The following is an 18,905-nucleotide window of genomic DNA, read 5'->3' on the forward strand; positions in this document are numbered from 1 at the left end:
CTTTTCTCCACATCCTCTCCAACATTTATTGTTTCTAGATTTTTTGATGATGACTGCTGTAGCTCCTCTCTGACGTACCTAGATAATAGTATCTCGTGCATATTTCCTGAGAGTTGCAGATGCTAAAATCCCCCCCACCAAATGGAAGAAATTAACTACCTGATGCTCATGAGACATACTGGGGCCTAAGGACTGATCACCACCAACCAGTCAGAGGATTGTGCACGAGCTGATCACACACCCTGGGACCCGGCCCCTCCCCTCCCCTGGCCTTTCAAATTGCTTTGTTGAAACCTTCCCGGAGTCCCAGGGTATTCTGAGCACAAGCCACCCATCTTCCTCGCCTCCTTGCTGGGCCCTGCAATAAACCTTTCTCTGCTCCAAACTCCAGCCTTTCGGTTTGTGTGGCCTCACTGTGAGTCAGGCACGTGAACTTGGGTTTGGGAACAGACTCCCCTCGGCAGCGGCATCCTCCCCCCACGACTTGGGACCACCTGGAACGGGGCTCAGCCCTGCTGGTGTTCAAAACACACAAGGATGCTTCCTCAAACCATCCAGAGAAGGAGCTGTGGGCGATCTCCGCACAAACATTCACAAGTGAACATAGACATTACCCAGCTTTCCTCCTCTTGCCGGCAGCGTGATACCTCAGGTTCCTACATTCAGAAAGGACTCCTGGGAAAAAAAAAAAAAAAAAAGAAAGAAAGGACTCCTGGGCCCAAACTGCACGAGAACCAGGGGAACAAATGAAGCACGACAGAGCTGAGCTTTTCTCTCCTCTGGCTCTGCCAGATGCTAACAACTTGAGGTCATTAGTCATCTTGGACAAGCCCGAGGCTTCACATTTTAACAGTCTGAGTATCTCATTGACAATAGTCTGTGTTTTTTTGTTTGTTTGTTTGTTTTTTTATCAGCTAGGTTGTTTTACAAAAATAAGCCCTTCAAAGGCAGGCAGTTACAAAACCACCATTTTTCGAAGCCGCCTCACTCGTGACGCTGCAGGGGTGAGGACGGAAACACCGCGTTACAAGGTCTTGCACGCAGGACCGGTACCAACGGTCTCAGTGGGCTCAGCGGGGGTGAAATGGAGGCTGCGTGAGTGTCTGAAACAAGGACCAGAGGATGGAGAGCTTCATCCTGTCGAATGAATCGCTGTCTCTGCAGCTATGCACCCACGCACATTACCACTGGTACAAGTGAGCTTTGCCGAGGACCAAGGAGGGGGAATGAAAACCACACAGAATCTGGAAAGACCATATCCAAGGAGCAAAGAATGGAAACAGATCCCTGCTAAGGCTTGGAACCAGCTTTCCAGCTCCTTCCTGGGTTTTCTGGGGGATATGGAGGGGGCAGGAAGACATGTGGCTGGAGGCTTAAGGAGAAAACCCGAGTCACGTTCTGGTCCCAGGCCCTCCAGGTCCTTGCTGCAGAGAGCTGCAGAGATGTCCCCCTCTTCCCTAGACCGGTCCCCCACTTTCCCTATTCCCTACGCCCACTCCACTCCTGCTGTCCTGTCTCGGGAACGGTGTCTTCCTTTCTCAGCTTATTTTAATCCTATCTGCCCTTCACCTCCCAGTGGAACCCAACTCCCTCGTCAAGGTCTTCTCCTGCTGCCTCGGCCTTCAGAGGATGATGCCTCGAGGGGAGGGAGGCCCCGTGTTTCGGGCCCACTGGGGCCAGGGTGCTGGGGCTTCCCCTGACAGCATCCTCTGCTCTTACAGGGTGACTGTAAGCAGCTTTGGACAGAAAAGAGCTCTTTGCAGGAGGTCCCTTCGTCTTGTCACTAACCTCAAACCAGGCGCCCCCATGCTCTACTCATCTTTGGCCCTAGCACACCTTTCAAATCTTTTGATCACATGATACTTTGCCTAACTTGTTGGTTCTTTCCATAGATCAAAGAAATAGAAATGAGGAAGCAATTAACAGATGACCGATCTCTTCCCCAGCTTGCCCTTCAGTGATCTCAAGAACTGTGTGAACACGATATCATCTAAAGAAAGGGCACAGGAAGTCGACAAGCCTGCACACAGTGGGGCACGGTGACCACTATGACCCCCCCATCTCAGTGATTACCTGAGATGACTTCCCTTTTCCGCTTTAAAAACTTTCTTGGCTGAGCAGAATCTTCGGAGATGGTTTTGGAGAACACTGAGTCAGTCCACCGTCTCCCCCGACTGCCGGTATGATTTTTGAGCTGCAAGCAGCTGGACCTGATCTGGTAACGTGACTGCTGATGAGGGTGATGATGACAGTCAAGCCAACGGGCCTACTGAGAAGTAAGTCCAAGTGACACATCCAGCAGAAGGACCAAACCCGCCCACGTCCAAAACCAATTCATCTTGGCTTTTGTGAACCCAAGCCTGACACCTTACTGGGACTGTCTGCAAAACCCCCAGATGAGCGCCATTCTCCCCAAACAGACAAACCCACCTCCCTCCTAAACACTCCTGCTTGGTGCACACATACTCAACTGCACATCAGCACTTACCTGCCCACACCCACTCACAGGCCCTCCCACGCACAGACATGCTCACATATGCACACGTGCTCACTTGCAAGCAAACACACACACACAGAGTTGCATGACGTGCCAGCCTCTGAGACACCACTTCCCCAACCTGAACCCCCATCCCGGCCTTGACACATTTCTGTCCAGAGCGCCAGAGAAAACCTTGTCCTTTGCACCAGGTCCCGGGCACTCAGTGCTATAATACAGCTAGAATGACCCGCACTCACTCCTTCTCTTTAAAAAAAAAAAAAAAAAAAAATCATGGTTTTGTACCTGGAAGACAAATGTTTGGAGGCTTGAAGACAGACAATTCAGGAATACACTGAGGTCTGCTGACATCGCCAGCAAAGAAATTAAACTGCTCAAACCTATCAACAGACAAAACAAACCCAAGATTGTGAGCGGCAGAGCAGAATTTCCGGGTAGGTATTTGTATCCCAGGTGACCTAGGGGATAACATCCGCACTGCAGTTCAAAGGAATTCCCTGCGGCCTCGCCCTCATTTTGAACACAAAGGCTGCCTTGGGCTGGATCTGTCACCCCAGGTCATCTGGTTCAGAGCTCTGTGGTCTCGCCTTCTAGCAATCCTCTCGGTTACTTGTTCAAATGGCAAGAAATAGTTTGAAATCATAACTACACCTTGTAATCACACAGAGCCTGGCTCCAAGCGAGCTCACTGCAGGATACAGACGTGACCTCACCCATCCCTGCCATTTTTATAAAGGGGGTAGTCTGTTCAAGTCCTTTAACTGATGGTGGACATCAAAGCCGCTGAGGGATGTTAGGTGAGTTGCCCAGGGCTACAGACCCTGTCAGCACAGGCCCGAGGGCTGCAGCCCAAGTGTGCAACACTGGGACTTGGGTCCCGCACCCGCACAGGCAGCGCTGAGAGTGGAAGGACAGTGGAAGCGCATCTGTCTGAGAGCCCCCATGTGCCAAGGAGATTTAGATAACCCAGTGGGCTGCCATGGCCCTGGTGCACATTTGGTCAGGCTCCGTCTGGAAGATCTTCCAGGCACATCTCAGGCATTCGTCTGCCAGGGGTCATGCTGCCTCCCTGCCGGCTCCGCGCCCTCTGCAAAGGACACGCAAGGATGCCAACAGGAGCCCAGGAGCCCCTGGCAGGCTGGCAGGCACCTGGGGGAGAGGCCTCATGCCTCCTGGGTCTCCCTGGGCTTGGGCTGGTGGTGAGAGCAAGGTTTGGGCAGCCAGCTGGGATTGCTGGGGAAAACAGTGGCCTGGGAGGGGGGCTCCCATTGCCCTGAAGCCTGCTGGGTTAGGTGTTCATCTTTCAGCTGCTGGTCTGGTTGGAGGGGAGTCTCCCAGGGGAGGATCTGGGATTTGGGACAGCCAGGCAGTAGAGGCAGGGGAGATAATCAAGGGACAGGCAAGCAGTGGGGGGAGGGAGCTACTTAGCAACAAGTAAGGACCCATGTCATTATTTTAATAACTGGTACAATCCTACCAAGTCAGCCCCCCCCCCCCCAAGGTCAGAGGAAGAGGACAGGATACTTTGCGGTGCTTTTAATGCATCGCTGAATCCACGCAGCCATCTGGTGGTGAAATGCTGAGGTGCCCCCGTGTGCCAGCCCCGTGTTGGGCGGGCCGTGATGAAGCCCCACAGCCCACACCTTGAGGGGGCTTCAGGCACTGGGGGACAGTTTTATGCATGGCTGACCCCTCCCGGCAGCCCTCAGACCAAAGCCTAGCGACTGGGGGAGGAGGTGGTAACTGGTCTAAAGCCCCTCCTGAAGGAGCTCCCAGCTCCCCCTGAGGGGGGAGCCTCCTGCTGTGGTGACTGTCCCCTCGCAGCGATGTAACCACGCGTAAGCCAGCTCTTCGTGGAACTGTGACTGAGGCAGGACCCTACGGGGCCTTCCCACAATAGACCTCCACCTGTGTCCTCTGCCTGCCTTTTGTCTGTAGAAAAACTTTAGCCAAAGAAGAAATTTAATCAGAGAAGTGAGAAAATGCAGAAAGAAAGGAAAACAGGCAAGCAAGACAAAATAATACTTTAGGCATTAAACACAGTCAGGGACCTTTAGTTCCTCCTCAAGGACTCTAGAGAATACTCTGAGCCCTGTTCCTTCAGCTGTTTTGCAGATACTGAAACCCCCACCAGGTGGGAGAAGTTAACTGGCTGCTGCCCACGAGCACAGAGACAGACCCCAGACCAGTTGGAACCAGAAGGCTGATGATGCCGACTCCCGATGACCTCACCACTAGCCAATCAGAGGAGTGTCCACGAGCTGACCACGCCCTGCTCCTTGACCGCTATAAGACTCCTCACAACCCCCTCCAGGGCAGGACACACGGTCTTGAGGGCATGAGCCCGCTGTGGCCCGCTTACCTGGCAAAGCAATAAAGCTATTTCTTTCTATTTCACTCACAACTCTGAGATTTAATCTGGCACCAGTGTACAGAGGCCAGATTTTGGCGTCAGAATGGAGATTTTCTTCCTTAAGATTAACTACAACTGTCAGATAGTGTCGGGGCCCAGAGTACGCGGCTCCAAAATGTGCCTCAGTGGCATATTGGTTAATTTGATTGAAAAGTTACTTAAGAAGCGGCCAACACAGGAAGGACACTGACCCTCCCCCTCGGTCTCCCTGAAAACAGGAAATAAATCTCCCGTGTGAAAGGTGCCCTTCTGGCACCAGGATGTAAAGAGACACCCTTATCCCCAGAGACAGGGAATTCAGGCTGAGAACAAACCATGTATGTTACTTTTTTTTTTTTTTTTTGGCCACGCCGCCAAACTTGTAGGATCTTAGTTCCCCGAGCAGGGATTGAGCCCAGGCCCTCGGCCATGAAAGCACGGAGTCCTAACCACTGGACAGCCAGGGAAGTCCCAAACCATGTTAATTCTTTGACTTACTACCCAAGCCCCAATTCTGTTTAGTTTCTTCACTGACTGGGCACCCCAAAACCCAAGTTTCTTTGCCTACTTACTTCTTAGGTCCCATTTCTATAAGACCTCTGTGCACATGAATTAAAATTTGTGTCTTTTTCTCATGTGAACCTGTCTTGCGCCAGGTTGATTATTAGTCCAGCCGGGAGAACTCAAGACGGGTAGAGGGGGAAATTCCCCCTTTCCCGGACAATAGCAAAGGGCACGAATATTCACGGGCTCATATAGCTCTTGTTTGTAAAGTAGTGAAATAAGGTCAAAGCACCACCGTTAAACTTCACATTGCTAAAAATAACACTTGGTGCAGGAATTCCCTGGCGGTTCAGTGGTTAGGGCTCTGTGCTCTCACTGCCGTGGGCCTGGGTTCAATCCCTGGTCGGGGAACTAAAATCCCACAAGCTGTGAGGGTGCGTAAACAAACAAACAAACAAACAAACAAACAAAACTAGAGTTAGAGCAGAAACTGGCAAGGCAGAGAGCTAGGTCAACCCCTCTCAGGCCCAAAGAGGCGATCTGTGCAGCTACAAGAGGGATGCAGGAGGGTTTTCCAAAGGAGACAAGAAATATGGTCGATCAGCAACCACACTCACTCGGCAAATATGTCCTGGCACTGTGGACCCCAGGGCAGGCCCTGGAAGAGGGTTCTCGGGGCACTCCTCACCTTCTGCAGGAAGAGGTGTGCGAGCAGGTAAATTATAACGTCCAAGAGGACCGTTCTAATTCTATTAGGAAACCTATAGATCAGTGATGGCCATACCAGCCCTCATTACATACCAAACACTGCAACCAAGCAGCTGAGGAAGGAGGATTACATTTCACCTCTGTGTTCCCCTCCAGGTCGTCAGTGCCGCTCGGGTTACTCGTCAGGGCTTTCTCGGAAATATCCAAAGCACCCTGATGCATGATGGCGTGTAGATCCAATTTCAGGATGCTGACTCTCCTGCTGTTTTTCAGCACCATTCTCATGGTCTAAAGACAAACGGCAAACGCTACACTTAGTGAAATCTTGTCATCTTACTTTGGCCTAATGCCCCCTCTCCAAATTACCAGAATTTTCTTGCTGTCGAAGAGAAAGAAAAGTGGATTTGGGTATTTTTGCCCGTTAAAACTGAATCCTAGGGCTTCCCTGGTGGCGCAGTGGCTGAGAGTCCGCCTGCCGATGCAGGGGACGCGGGTTCGTGCCCCGGTCCGGGAAGATCCCACGTGCCGCGGAGCGGCTGGGCCCGTGAGCCATGGCCGCTGAGCCTGCGCATCTGGAGCCTGTGCTCCGCAACGGGAGAGGCCACAGCGGTTAGAGGCCCGCGTACCGCAAAAAAACAAAACAAAACCCTGAATCCTAAATGACAATCAAAATGTTCAAACTGCACACATTCTAGAACTGCCTTTCAGAAAGTCGGCATTTGGGATGCTTCTGCTCATGGGCAGACGTCTCGGGGCCCTGCAGCTCCTCCTCGCAGTTCCCTCTTTTTTACACCCCGAGCAAGGGGCCTAAATTCTCTAGAGAGGGAAACGGTAGGTTAACTGGGCTCTGCCAGCCAAGTGCGGTTCTGGAGAAGCAACAAGGCGGGTGGCCTCTACAGGATGGCTGTGGGGACTCAGAAGCTCTCCTGTCCTTCCTCTGGGGAGCCTGGGGCAGTGAATTGGGCCTCCGCTGTCCAATGGGACAAACCTCTCCCTTACGTGTTCAGGGTCTGCAGGACGAGCGGTGAGTCACCCTCACACCAGCCCCAAGAGCAGGCAGTACAGCCATGTCTGTTTTACGGAGAGGAAAGGGGCCCTTGGGTATTCAGTAAACTCTCCTGGAACAGTGAGTGTAAAGGTATGGCTCCCAGCAGGCCAGGCTCTGGACCCTGAGCCGGCCGCTCCAGTGGGTAGGGATGGAGGTCATGTTGCAAGGTCGTTGCCATCGCCCCAGTCGGGAAGGTGAAAGTGCCCAGAACCGGATGGGCCTCTAGCTCAGAAGGAGAAACAACCCTACTGGTGGAGGATGGAGATGGTCAAAGGGCGGCCCTGGCTGGGCGCCCCCCTGGCCAGGGCTGATCTGGGGCAGAGGGCCGGTCCCAGGCTCCGTCCCCATCTGCCGCCGCGGGATTTCAGAACAGATCCTAGAACCTCTCCTTCAGCCCCTCTCTCCCCTCCCCTAACAGCCAGGAGTGAGAAGGTCGGAGCCGAGGACCTGGTGGCCCCGACACACAGAGTCCGCAGGGCCATATGCACAGCGTGCAGGGTCTGCCTGCCTGCCCGTCTGTCCTAGGCTCTGCTACAATGCCCTTCCACCTCTGACGTTGGCTTGCCCGGGGCGCCACTCCTGGGGGGCCTCCCTCTGGAACTTCAGAACCTTGAGCTGCTGGCCCTGCACCCTCTCCTCCAGGGGCAGAGCCTGGAGGCCGGAGGGAGGAGGGGTGGCTTCCAGCTGAGCACCTGGGACCCAGCAGGCTGTCCTCTGCCCTCCAGGTGGGTGGGCCGGCCTCCCTGCACAGGGCCTGCTGCCTGCTCTGAGGGACACTGGCAGCCTGCACTTTTCGCTTTGGGAAAGCTGCTTTGTTCCCTCCTGTCTGGTTGCCTGAAACCTACCTTTGCCATGTTGGAAAGGTATGTCTTTCTTCTCAGTCTTTTGACAAACACAGTAACTTCTGTGAAGAACAATGCACACGCCCATTACTGATGCTGTAACTTCAGGTCTGCACGCAGGAAGGCAGGGACAAGGAGGCGCCTGCAGGCAGCACACACGGGGGGGCGCACCCACCCGCCCAGGAGGGCAGAGCCGTCCACCTGCCCCACCCAGCCAGGCCCCCAGCCTCCCCACCCTCCTGCCCGCTCGCCCCTCCCAAGTGGCTCCGAGATCCTGGCAAGGGCGCATTGACTAAACCGCCCCCCACTCGCGCAATGCCAGGAAAGTGATGTCCTCCAGCGTCTGCCGTGTGCTCCGTGAAGTTGAGGATTTTGCCCAGGAACCCTGACTTCCCCCAGCTTCTCGTCTCTACATGCTCTCCTCGGGAAACGATCAGAAATGAGAAAACATGAGAGAGGAGGTGCTCTCCTGGATGTACTCATTTATTCACATATTCACTTACCGGGGACACTCGTGCAGCGTCTGCTGGGTGCTGGCTGCACGGCTGGATGAAGGGGAATGACCTCCACCCTCCAGGGGCTCCCCACGAAGGGTAGGTTACCAGGAGCACAAACAGCGTCCCAACAGCAGAGTAAGTGCTCCCGGCAACGTGAGACACAGGGAGAAGGAAGTGAGCGGTTCTAGCGGAAGAAGGTATCAGGGACGGCTTCATCCGGAAGGGGACATTCTGCCTGGGCCTTAACGCGTAGGTAGGAGTTGGCAGGGAGCAATGGCCGGGGCGGGGGGTGGGGGCGACTAGGCACAGACAGCAGTAGGACAGCATCCCCAGCCTCTTGGGGACGACCAGCCTGTGGTGCTGGGGAACACCAGTGGGTCATAGGGGCCAGGGGGACAGGGTTGGGCCAGAGGCCAAGCAGTGAAGGAGAGAGGACCATCCGGGCAATGGGGGCCGTGGACAGTTGTTAACTGATGGAATCGCTGTTATAGAGCACTTGCTGGGAGGGGAAGGGCGCGTGACCGAGGCGGGGCAAGGCTGCAGGCAGGCCCGTCAACTAGGAAGCTACTGAAGATCCTAGAGGGGGTTTGGAGAGCCAAAGGGCTGGGATTAGCGCAGGTGGTGAAGGGGCCACCGGAAAACTGGACCCCTTTCATGCGCCCCCTTTCCAAGCAAGTTCCAGACCTCACTTTCTCTCTGCAGGACCCTTCCTGCTGCCTTCTTGGCTGGCCATCACACGGGCCCAAGGGCCCAGCCTGGGCACGTGGACTTTTCCAAGTGGGTCAGAAAGGGATCAACACAGCCCGGGATGCTGGGGATGCCAGGCGTGGGTGAAGATTAGACGTGGCCTGTTCTGCAGGCCCTCGGGGGAGAGAGTGCACAGGGTGCAAGCATGGCAGACCGACAGAGGGGAAGGGAAGGAAGTGGTGAGGGCTTGGCGGGCCGGGAGAGCTACAGGCAGTGATGGAGAACCTCACAAAGGCAGGAGGGAGCAAACCGGGAATTTTCAGGACCGTAAAACACGCGACCCACACAGTGGGTGTGTGCTGGCGTTCACAAGGGCCAGGGAGCTGGAGGGATACCGAGGGGTCAGATGCAGGGAGGCCGGGGACAGCCAGCAGAACAGCTCGGGCTCCCAAGAGGAAGCCGTCGCAGGCCTGAGCGGACGAACAGCCTTCTGCGACAGCAGAAGTGTTCAGACACTGCACCCTGGCAGCCGGATGGAGGGGAAAGTCACCAGGGTGACTGGGACCACGTGGGCGGAATTTCTAAGAAGGGCGAGATAATCTCTGAGCCTCGCGGGAGCCCACCCAGAGCACAGAGAGGCGGGAGGATGCTGGGGTCGGAACCCTTGCCGGCCCTGCTTGGGTGGGCAGTGAGCTAAGGACTGCAGCTGCCGCCTGGAGCTGGCTCAAGAGAGGGGAGGCACGGCCCGCCTACCCCTTGCCCTTTCCTACCTCCCTGTTCCCTTGGCCCCGCTGCGATTCACAAGGGGGAAATGGTAAGAGGGTGTTGATGTGTCAGCACAAGCATCCCTTGTGGGCACTACAGGAAAAGACTGGAGAGCCGAAGCGGCCGGGCCTTGTGGACTGCAGTTTAGTGCCTGAGGACAGAGTTAACACAAGAGGGGAGGAGGCCTGCCCCACGTGGAAAGCTCATCTACTCTCACAGCATTTATGTTGTCCCTCGAAACCTACCTCTGAGCTTGGAGATCTGTAAGAGGGCTGGAAAACCTTCCAAAGCAGTGAGGGACCACAGCTTACAGTTCTTACTAAACAACTGGACAGATTTCAGATGCTGAATAGAAACATCTTCCAAAAAGGAGAACATCTTCAATTCACTACAATAGAAGTGTCAAGACGGGGACTTCCCTGGTGTTCCAGTGGTAAAGAATCCACCTTCTAATGCAGGGGACGCGGGTTCGAAGCCTGGGAACCCTGGTCCGGGAGCTAAGATCCCACACGCCGCGGGGCAATTAAGCCCGCGGCCCGCAACTAAGACACGACGCAGCCTAAAAGAAGTGTCAAGACATGTGACTGCCGGCCGGTGTGGACAGCCTCTGGTTACGAGTGGCCGCAGGTCACATGAGCCACAGACAGAGAGAGAGGCCAGGTCTCCACCTGCCGAGGGCTCGGCCACCTCGCAGCCCTGGCCACTGCCCACTGGGCAGGACATCAGGCTGGAGAAGCTGGAATCGGAATTCTTCCCAAGATTTCCAAGTATCGATAACTGATTCAAAAATTTAAACACCCCAAATGCTGGCCAGTTCGGGGTGGGGGGCAGGAGGGGAGTTCAAACCAAAATATTTAAGGGCTGGACCCAGCCTCCAGTTTTCAACCTTTGCGGTAAAAATTTAGAAGCCCTGGATTTTTTTTTTTTCCTAAGAAAATAATAAAATAAAAGGTAAAAGTTCATGACTAGCTTAAGGGGAGCACATTTTCACTGTAGAAATTATATATAATTGACCCCCAAACTACAATAATCACTCCAGAGCTTAAAAAACAAACCCACAAGGCCTGGCAGTTATATATAATGCAAAGCAACTACTCCAATCACTCCTTTTAAAAAGCTCTCTTTTGGCTGAAATGTCAGAGGAAGAACGCTGACTCAGTTCAGGGTTCACGGGTCCCCAGAGCCACAGGTCACCATGTGTACTGGCTTTTTCTCTACATGAGGTAACTCAGATTCTCAGTGAATTCAGAAAGAAAAGCTGAGTCTTAGGGACAGATCCAAGGCTCACGGTCCATGGGCCCCACGACTGCCTCCTCAGAAGGTCTGAGGTCCACGGACACCGCCAAGAGTGAGGGCTGCGGGTCTAACCCCAGCATCTGGTACCAATTTCTGGGAAGGATTCAAACCAGCACCTCGAAGGAGCTTCCTCCTATGTACAGCTGTCCGCCGTAGCATTTAAGGAGCTGGCACACGTCAGGCAATGACATGAGCATGACCGTGTCCTGCTCCAGAGATTTCCAGAAGGACGTGAGTGAGTCCTCCACCCGATGTAAAGAACAGAACGTATCTCTGAACGCTCGTTTTGCGCCTGGTGAGGCCAGTCCAGCCCACCTGCCCCCCCACTCTTCATCAGCCCCAAATGGTAACAGAATGAATTTCATTCCAACCCATGTAAAGCTCTGCCTATTGGCTTTTCCAAGCTGTATCTCAGAAGTGACTTTACACCCATCAGAGACCACCTGCCAGTTGGGTGGGAGAACGTGGACCACCTTTTCCTGAGGCAGTCTTCGGGAAGGAAGGCTGTTTCTGACCACAAGGGGGCTCCTACTGATTACAACAGGATGAGGATCAGGGCCCCAGGGGTACAAACCAGAGTTTAGAATAAATTTTCATTGACTGACTGACTCCCTCAATTATTTTTCAGCTCAGGAAGAGGTGTAACCGTATGGAATCAAGGATACCTCGGGGGCTTCCCAGGTGGCGCAGTGGTTGAGAGTCCACCTGCCGATGCAGGGGACACGGGTTCGTGCCCGGGTCCGGGAAGATCCCACATGCCGCGAATAAAGTAGAAATGGCAGGGGCCAGGGGCTGGGGGAGGAACAATGGGGAGCCGTTGTTTAATGGGTACAGAGTTTCCGTTCTACAAAATGAAAAAGTTCTGGAGATGGATGGTGGTGATGGTTGTACAACAATGTCAATGTACTTAATGCTACTAAACAGTACACTTAAAAATGGTTAAAATGAAAAAAAAAAACTTAAAGGGCTTCCCTGGTGGGGCAGTGGGTGAGACTCCACCTTCCCAACACACGGGGACCGGGTTTGATCCCTCGTCAGGGAACTAGATCCTGCATGCGTGCCATAACTAAGAGCTCGCACGCCATAACTAAGACCCAGTGCAGCCGAAATAAAAAAAAAAAAAAATACTAAAAAAAAAAAAAAAAAAAAAAAAAAACAAATGATGGTTTGATAACAGACACCCTGGGCATTAGCCATGAAATATGCATTCAAGGATCAGATAGCAACAAAGGGAGGGGCGAGCCCAAAAAAAAAAAAAAAAAAAACCAAAAAAAAAAAAAAAAAAAAAAAAAAGAGACACTTCCTCCTTGACATCATGTCAGAATTCACCTAAGGACGGTGTAGACTAAAGGGAACCGGTGCGATTCTGTCGCACCAAGGAGCCTTCTTTAAAGACTTCTGTGGACAACTTCTGTTCTGTTTCCCCCCATGCTGACTTTTCACATTGCATCTTTGGACCAGGTGGCCAACCTGAGTTGTCAGCTCATGAGGACTCTTGCCTTTGGGGATTCCCGCAGCTCAGATATTCTGAGACATCACAATACTGACCCCAGGGCCCTCCAGTGACCCCAGGCAAGAGGCTGCTCCTTCTGTGCAGGCTGTCAAGGGAGTGAGGCCCGACCCTGGAGTTACCTGATTTTAAACTCTCTTCTAGAGAAGACGTCTCCCAAGAGACTCATAGATACTTAACGAAAAAGACAAGAGTGGGATAAGCAGGATGTGTTAATCCTTCGACTCCCAGGCTGGAGGCTTTTGGGGCTCGCGGGTCTGGATGAGACAGCACCACCTCCGCTCACTCCCCCAGCATCCATGTCCCAAATCATCTAATTCCCGTGCGTCTGCTTCAGAAATATTTCTGATTGGTCCCGCTTTCTCTCTGATGTCACTGTCATTGGATCTCCCGATCCAACCCTCCTTCCTTCTCACCTTGACTGCGACAAAACCTCCTCTCCAATATGGCCCTTGGATGTCACTGCCAACCCGTCTCCTCAGTAAGTCAGGGTCTTCCAGAGGCCCTTCCTAGCACCGGCCGATTCCCACCTCCCCTCTGGCTTCTCTCCTTTCGAGATAAATCTGGCCACAGCGACCTTCTTGTCCTGTGATGCCGGTGACCATCCTGCTGCCTTTGCCTGCACCACTGATTCCACCTGGAATCCCTTTTCTACCCCATTTCGAGTCTGTTAAACTTCAGCTTTTCTAAGACAGTTGTCAGCAACGTGGCCTCCCTCCCCCGGGGAGCCCGCTCCAGCTGTCTCTGTTCCTCTTCCCTTGGGCACCCAGAAGAGTCCATCACACTGTGTTCTAGAACTTTCCATACGGTATCATGTTCATTGGTTTACATCGTTCCTTTCAGTACCAGACTATAAGCTTCTCCAGCCTGCTGGGGAATACCTTCCTAGTTCCAGAAACGGTGCTGGTCACAGGGTAAGAATTCAGGTAGTACTTGATGAAGCAGTGAAGGCAAGAAGGAACAGATTTTTTTAAAAAAATTTTTTGGCCACGCCATACAGCATGTGGGATCTTAGTTCCCTGACCAGGGATCGAACCCACGCCCCCTGCATTGGAAGGGCGGAGTCTGAACCACTGGACCACCAGGGAAGTTCCAAGAAGGAATGGATTAGCTATCCAACGTGCATGGATGTTTATAACACGGCATTAATAGGCCAGGGGCCACTCTGAAGACAGCGTGGTCCCTCCCTCACTCCGATGCTTTACACAAAGTACAAAATGCGTTCATGCTGAGTGAGTATTATCTCCCAAAGCTGAAGTGCTTAGAACACGGAGGCCTCAGAAAACGTTTCATTTAAATGTGCACTTGCTTCCCTGGATTTTCATTTTATACAGCAAAAGACAGAATTCAGAATGGTTAAGAGATTTACTCGTGTCTTCCACAGTCAATTCTAGAATAAAATCCAATCATCACGATACCCACGTCAGTCAGCATGTATCGATAACGGCTCTGAAGCAGCACTGAGAATTCCAGGGTAAATCACATTTTACCAACACGGTACTCCACATCAGCTGGCATTAGGATCTAAAAATAGCTGAATTTTTATTTAAAGTGTAAAGTGATCCGTATGAGCACCTTGGAACATTTCCAGATGATTAAACTGAATAAAAATAGCACCTTCAAGAGCTCACTGACTATAAAATAGCTGCATTCTAAGCACTTCAGTCAATGAATTCCCACCAGACAGCCCTCGAGGGGTCTTTTCAAGTAGAAATGTTAAGAACAAGTCATAAATGCTGGTATTTTGCAGATAAAACCTACTCTCTCTCGAGTTCTTGGTTCTTCACGTTCTGTAAAATGTCTTGACAATAGCTGCAGTATTCGTCAGCGAGAAAGGCCATCTAGGAAGGATATGGAGAATCATTTCAGTTTGCAGCCCACTTCCAGAATGAACTGCTCCTCAAAGACCTTTCTGAGGTTCTAAGATGCTGCTTGTGCTGCTATTTGGCTAGGACCGCAGCCGGGCTCTTGCCTGGGGCCGCGTGTTTTTTAGTTACGTGGAGTAAAATGCATAACTTAGTGGCCTGAAATGGATGTAGTCCCATTGCTGATGCCATAACTCATACATTTCCAGGATCTGCACCACCCACTCTAAAGGCCACCGGTCTTCGACAACTGTCTCTCCTAACTCCAATTTCTCCCTCCACCTCCCCCATCCCAGGTTCTAGGAAATGCACATATGTGTTCCCTGCTCTGTCACGGGGAGGCCCTCATTCTAAAAGATGACAGCGTGGTCCCACGTGGAGCCTTTCTATAGGACGTGAAGAGAAGCCCTGGGTTTCCTGACCACCATCAAGCCCAGGAGGGAATGCTGGTTCTCCCTGGTCTGGGAGAAGGCAAACATTACTCCATCTGGTACGACTACGATCACAGGCAAACTAAGAAGCCAGTTACTGCCCCCAGGCAGCCAAGGCGTGAACGTTAATCTCCCCGATGCATGCAAACCAAGCCTACTATTTTGTATTTGTAGGAGTAGCTTCTCTGCCAGTTCCTGCTCCCAGAATGGACTTCTGAATTCAGACAAAGGTGATCCAACTGGGTCTGTCTTATTCGGCTAATGACTGTCACCCTAAAAACCATTTACACATGGATTATTTCTTAAGCCAGGTGATAATTACGCTGCTGCTGTGGAGTAATCTTTTATCCACACCTCTGGACACACTGTTGATCCCAGCACTTTTCCCTTTTATTTCACTGCAAAAAAATACTAACCTTCCTCTGTAAGTCTACGCACTACACTCATCAGGGAGGAATTAGGATTTAACATATTGCACTCTTACTGCCATGTATTACAAACGCTGAATAGTGACGTACAGTAAAAATATTACCTATGGATAATCTGATGCCATAAATACATTCTACGACTCTTGTCTATCTCATTGTCCCTCCTAGAACTACAACCGTATCCTGTCTGGGTCACCGTGCCTGGATTATACAAATGGTGAGTCGTATAAAAAATCTCAGGGCCTAACGGACAAGGAAAATGAGGGGCACAGACTTTCCTTTAGAAGAACAGATTACAGAACGTAAAACCTTTCCATCAAGGATGGAAAAAGGCAACATGGCAGAAAGCGAATTCAAAATTCCTGCCTTTTGTCATCCCCGCTGTTCTCCCCACCTCCCCTCCCCGCCCCCTCCTCCCCCAGAGCAAGGGGAGGCATGTGCTCCTGGTTTGAATGAAGGACATCAACTGTATCTGAAATTATTTCTTCAGGATTCTCCCAGACGCCTTTTGAATAACTTCCATTTCAATACCAGAGCGGCCTTCTGAACCGCCAGCCCCTATCCTTAGGGCCAGGAGTGCCCCCAGCTGCGCGCTGCACCCACAGAGCACAGCCGCCGCCAGCTTTCTCCTGAGCTCATGCTTCCCTGTTATCAGCCAATATCACATTGAAGTCCAGGGGCGTTTAGGGTCACACTCAACAGTCTTCTTAAGGACTTAAAATCTGTTACTTCTCAACTCTTTTGTGGTCCTGAACCCCTCTGAGCACGTGATGAAGACAAATCACCTTCTCTCCAGAAAAATGCACAATACGCACCACATATTGTGAAGATGCCAAGTTAAGCTCCCGCTGTTAATATTTTTGGAAGAAAGTAGGGGTGTAGATGTCTAAATAAATAAAGCAGTAGCACAGAAAGGTGACAGATCAAGAGGCACCATTCCATGGGGTGCTGTTTGGTTTCCACTGGGGGCTGTTCCACCCTCATTCCTACCATTAACACTGGCAACATTCAGAGTCCTCTGACGGGTATGCTTCCAGGATGTGCACTGGGGGGACGACGCTTGGGCTGGTCATCAGGAAGGATGGGGCTGTGGCATGGACTTCACTGGCCTGGCCACCAGTGCTTCTACTGGAGAAGAATTGAGGGATCCTCCTTTCCAACCCTGGGCTACTCTCTCCTCTCACACTGCACGATCCTAACCACGTCCACTTTCTCCGCAGCACACGTGACCTCCCGGGCTCATCAACACTCTCCTGACACTGATTCTGCCAGTATCCAAGCCCGTGTTTCTCAAGGGTGGCCCTGAAACCAACTACATCAGGATTCCTGGGGTGCTTGAAGTTCATATCGCTAGGGCCCTCGTGAATCACGTGAAGCCAGAAATCTCTCGCTTTAACCAGCTCCCCAAGTGAGCCTTATGCATCTCAAGCTGAGACTGCAGCTCCGGGCAGCCTGTGTTGTCCAACTCTGCAGAAATCCCTACATTAAACACGGCGACTTCTAATTAGAATTCAAAATTCTAATTTCTGATAATTCACAGTTTCACCTGTGCAGAAGTCATCTGAAAACATAGCACTGTCAGAATGGAAAGGGAAGCTACGACCAAAAATAATAATAAGTAAATTCATTGCGTTCCTGAAGTCAATTCCTTTGGGGCTCTTCCTGTGAAAAGAACGGATCTTTCAGAAAAAAAAAAAAAAGAAAATCATAAATTGAAATCTTTTCTTCATAATATAAACAATCAGAAATCTAAAGGAAGCGAGTGTCTGGTGCAGAGCTACTGAAGTCTGAATCTCTGCGGGACAAGGCATTCAGGAAAGAATCGGGGATTCCTGTTCTGGAGAAATAATTCAGCAAAATGACAAAGAAAAAAGTGAGAAATTCTATTTAGATTTTTTTAGGCGTATTAAATACAGCTTGGGATCTTCAGGAGATCCAAGAAAAGTCATTGGGGTTTTTATCATTCATTTATTCCACCCACCTTTAGTGAGCAGGTACTAAGTGTCAGCCCCTGGAGAAATGCTGGAGGACCTTCCCATCATCACCTGACCCTTTAGGCACCACCTGCCACCCCTGAGTTACTCTGTCGATTCTCTTGATGCCTTTTGTCCTTCCTGCATTCTTGAAGACACTGCTCCCAGAATTATCACCCCCAAAGCAAATGTATCCTGTCATTCTGCTTCTGAAGATGCCTCAGTGGTTTTCCCACAGTCTCTTGGGCGACACCCAAATTCCCCAGCCTGGCACTGACAAGCTGTCCACCATCTGGATCTCATGTTGAGTCCGCTTCTCCCCGACCTCCTCACTTCTGGTTCTCACTGCCCGCACACCCCCCAGCATGAATGCAAGCTACATATACCCTCAAGATCAACACCTCCTAAAAAGAGGACCTCAGCAACTCTGTCCAGGACCAGCTCAAGGGAAGCAAGATAGGTGGAATAACAGCCCCTCGAAAACGCCCACGTCCTAGTCCCTGGAACCTTACGTGGTGAAGGGGCTTTGCAGATGTGATTACGGTTAAGGACCCTGAGATGGGGAGATGAGCCTGGATCCTCCAGGTGGCCCCAATGTAATCACGAGGGTCCTTAAAAGCAAAGAGCCTTTCCCAGCTGCAGAGAGTCAGAGAGATGGTGTCATGAGAAGGACTCAGCCTGCCTTTGCTGGCTGAGGAAGTGGCCACAAGCCAAGGAATGTGGGCAGCCTCTAGAAGCTGGAAAAGGCCGGGAATAGGTTCTCCCCTCCAGGTCCCCCAGAAGGAATGTAGCCCTGTCAACCCCTTGCTCTTAGCCTGGTGAGAACTAGTCAGACTCATAACTTCTAGAAATTTTAGATAATAAGCTTGTGTTAAGTCATGAAATTTGTGCTAGTATGTTACAGCCACAACAGGAAACAAACACAGGCCACCTCTTCCATGAAGCCTTCCCTAATTACTCCTGGCCCACATTCTTCCTCCCTCCCTCCCTGTGGAGTTCCCAATCCCCCTGTAGCAGGCACAGGCCCCTCACAACACACCCATAGTTTTATGTCTGTCTTAGCTCCCCAGCTATGAAGCTGTATTCTATTCAAGTATAGGGAATATGCTTTTTGCTTGTTTGTTTTTACTTTTCTTTCACACCCCATTCAGCCCTCAAGAGGGCTGGTCACAAAACAGGCTTTTCAAAGGGTGTCTACTCAATGCCACTTGTCGTATCAAAGTGCTATCCTGTCATCCTGGGCAACCAAAGAAAAGTTCACCTCGTGATGTCACAGATTAGCTATTCATGGTTCTGGTGTCCGAATTCAAAGAGTTATAAATGTAACTGGAGACACTTTCACACAGATTTATTGCTAATAACCTATGCTTCTTTTCTAATTATAGCAGAAGAAACACTGTTAAACAGCTGATGAGTAGCTAGGTAGTTTGCTCCTGAGGACAGGGACCTCCTCTGTCCCTAC

General features: G+C 51.5%; 1 protein-coding gene across 1 annotated transcript in view; it reads right to left on the reverse strand.

The window, feature by feature from the left end:
• The window catches only part of RFX8 (regulatory factor X8), a 62,296-nt gene that overhangs the window by 5,675 nt on the left and 37,716 nt on the right, over nucleotides 1-18,905 (reverse strand). Inside the window, 7 exon segments of the mRNA XM_007472259.1 lie at nucleotides 2,783-2,877; nucleotides 6,233-6,389; nucleotides 7,995-8,053; nucleotides 10,186-10,318; nucleotides 11,347-11,484; nucleotides 14,534-14,588; nucleotides 15,209-15,315. Coding sequence (XP_007472321.1) covers nucleotides 2,783-2,877; nucleotides 6,233-6,389; nucleotides 7,995-8,053; nucleotides 10,186-10,318; nucleotides 11,347-11,484; nucleotides 14,534-14,588; nucleotides 15,209-15,315 — 744 coding nt within the window.

This window comes from Lipotes vexillifer, unplaced genomic scaffold (genome assembly GCF_000442215.2).
Source record: "Lipotes vexillifer unplaced genomic scaffold, Lipotes_vexillifer_v1.1 scaffold177, whole genome shotgun sequence".
NCBI lineage: Eukaryota > Metazoa > Chordata > Mammalia > Artiodactyla > Lipotidae > Lipotes > Lipotes vexillifer.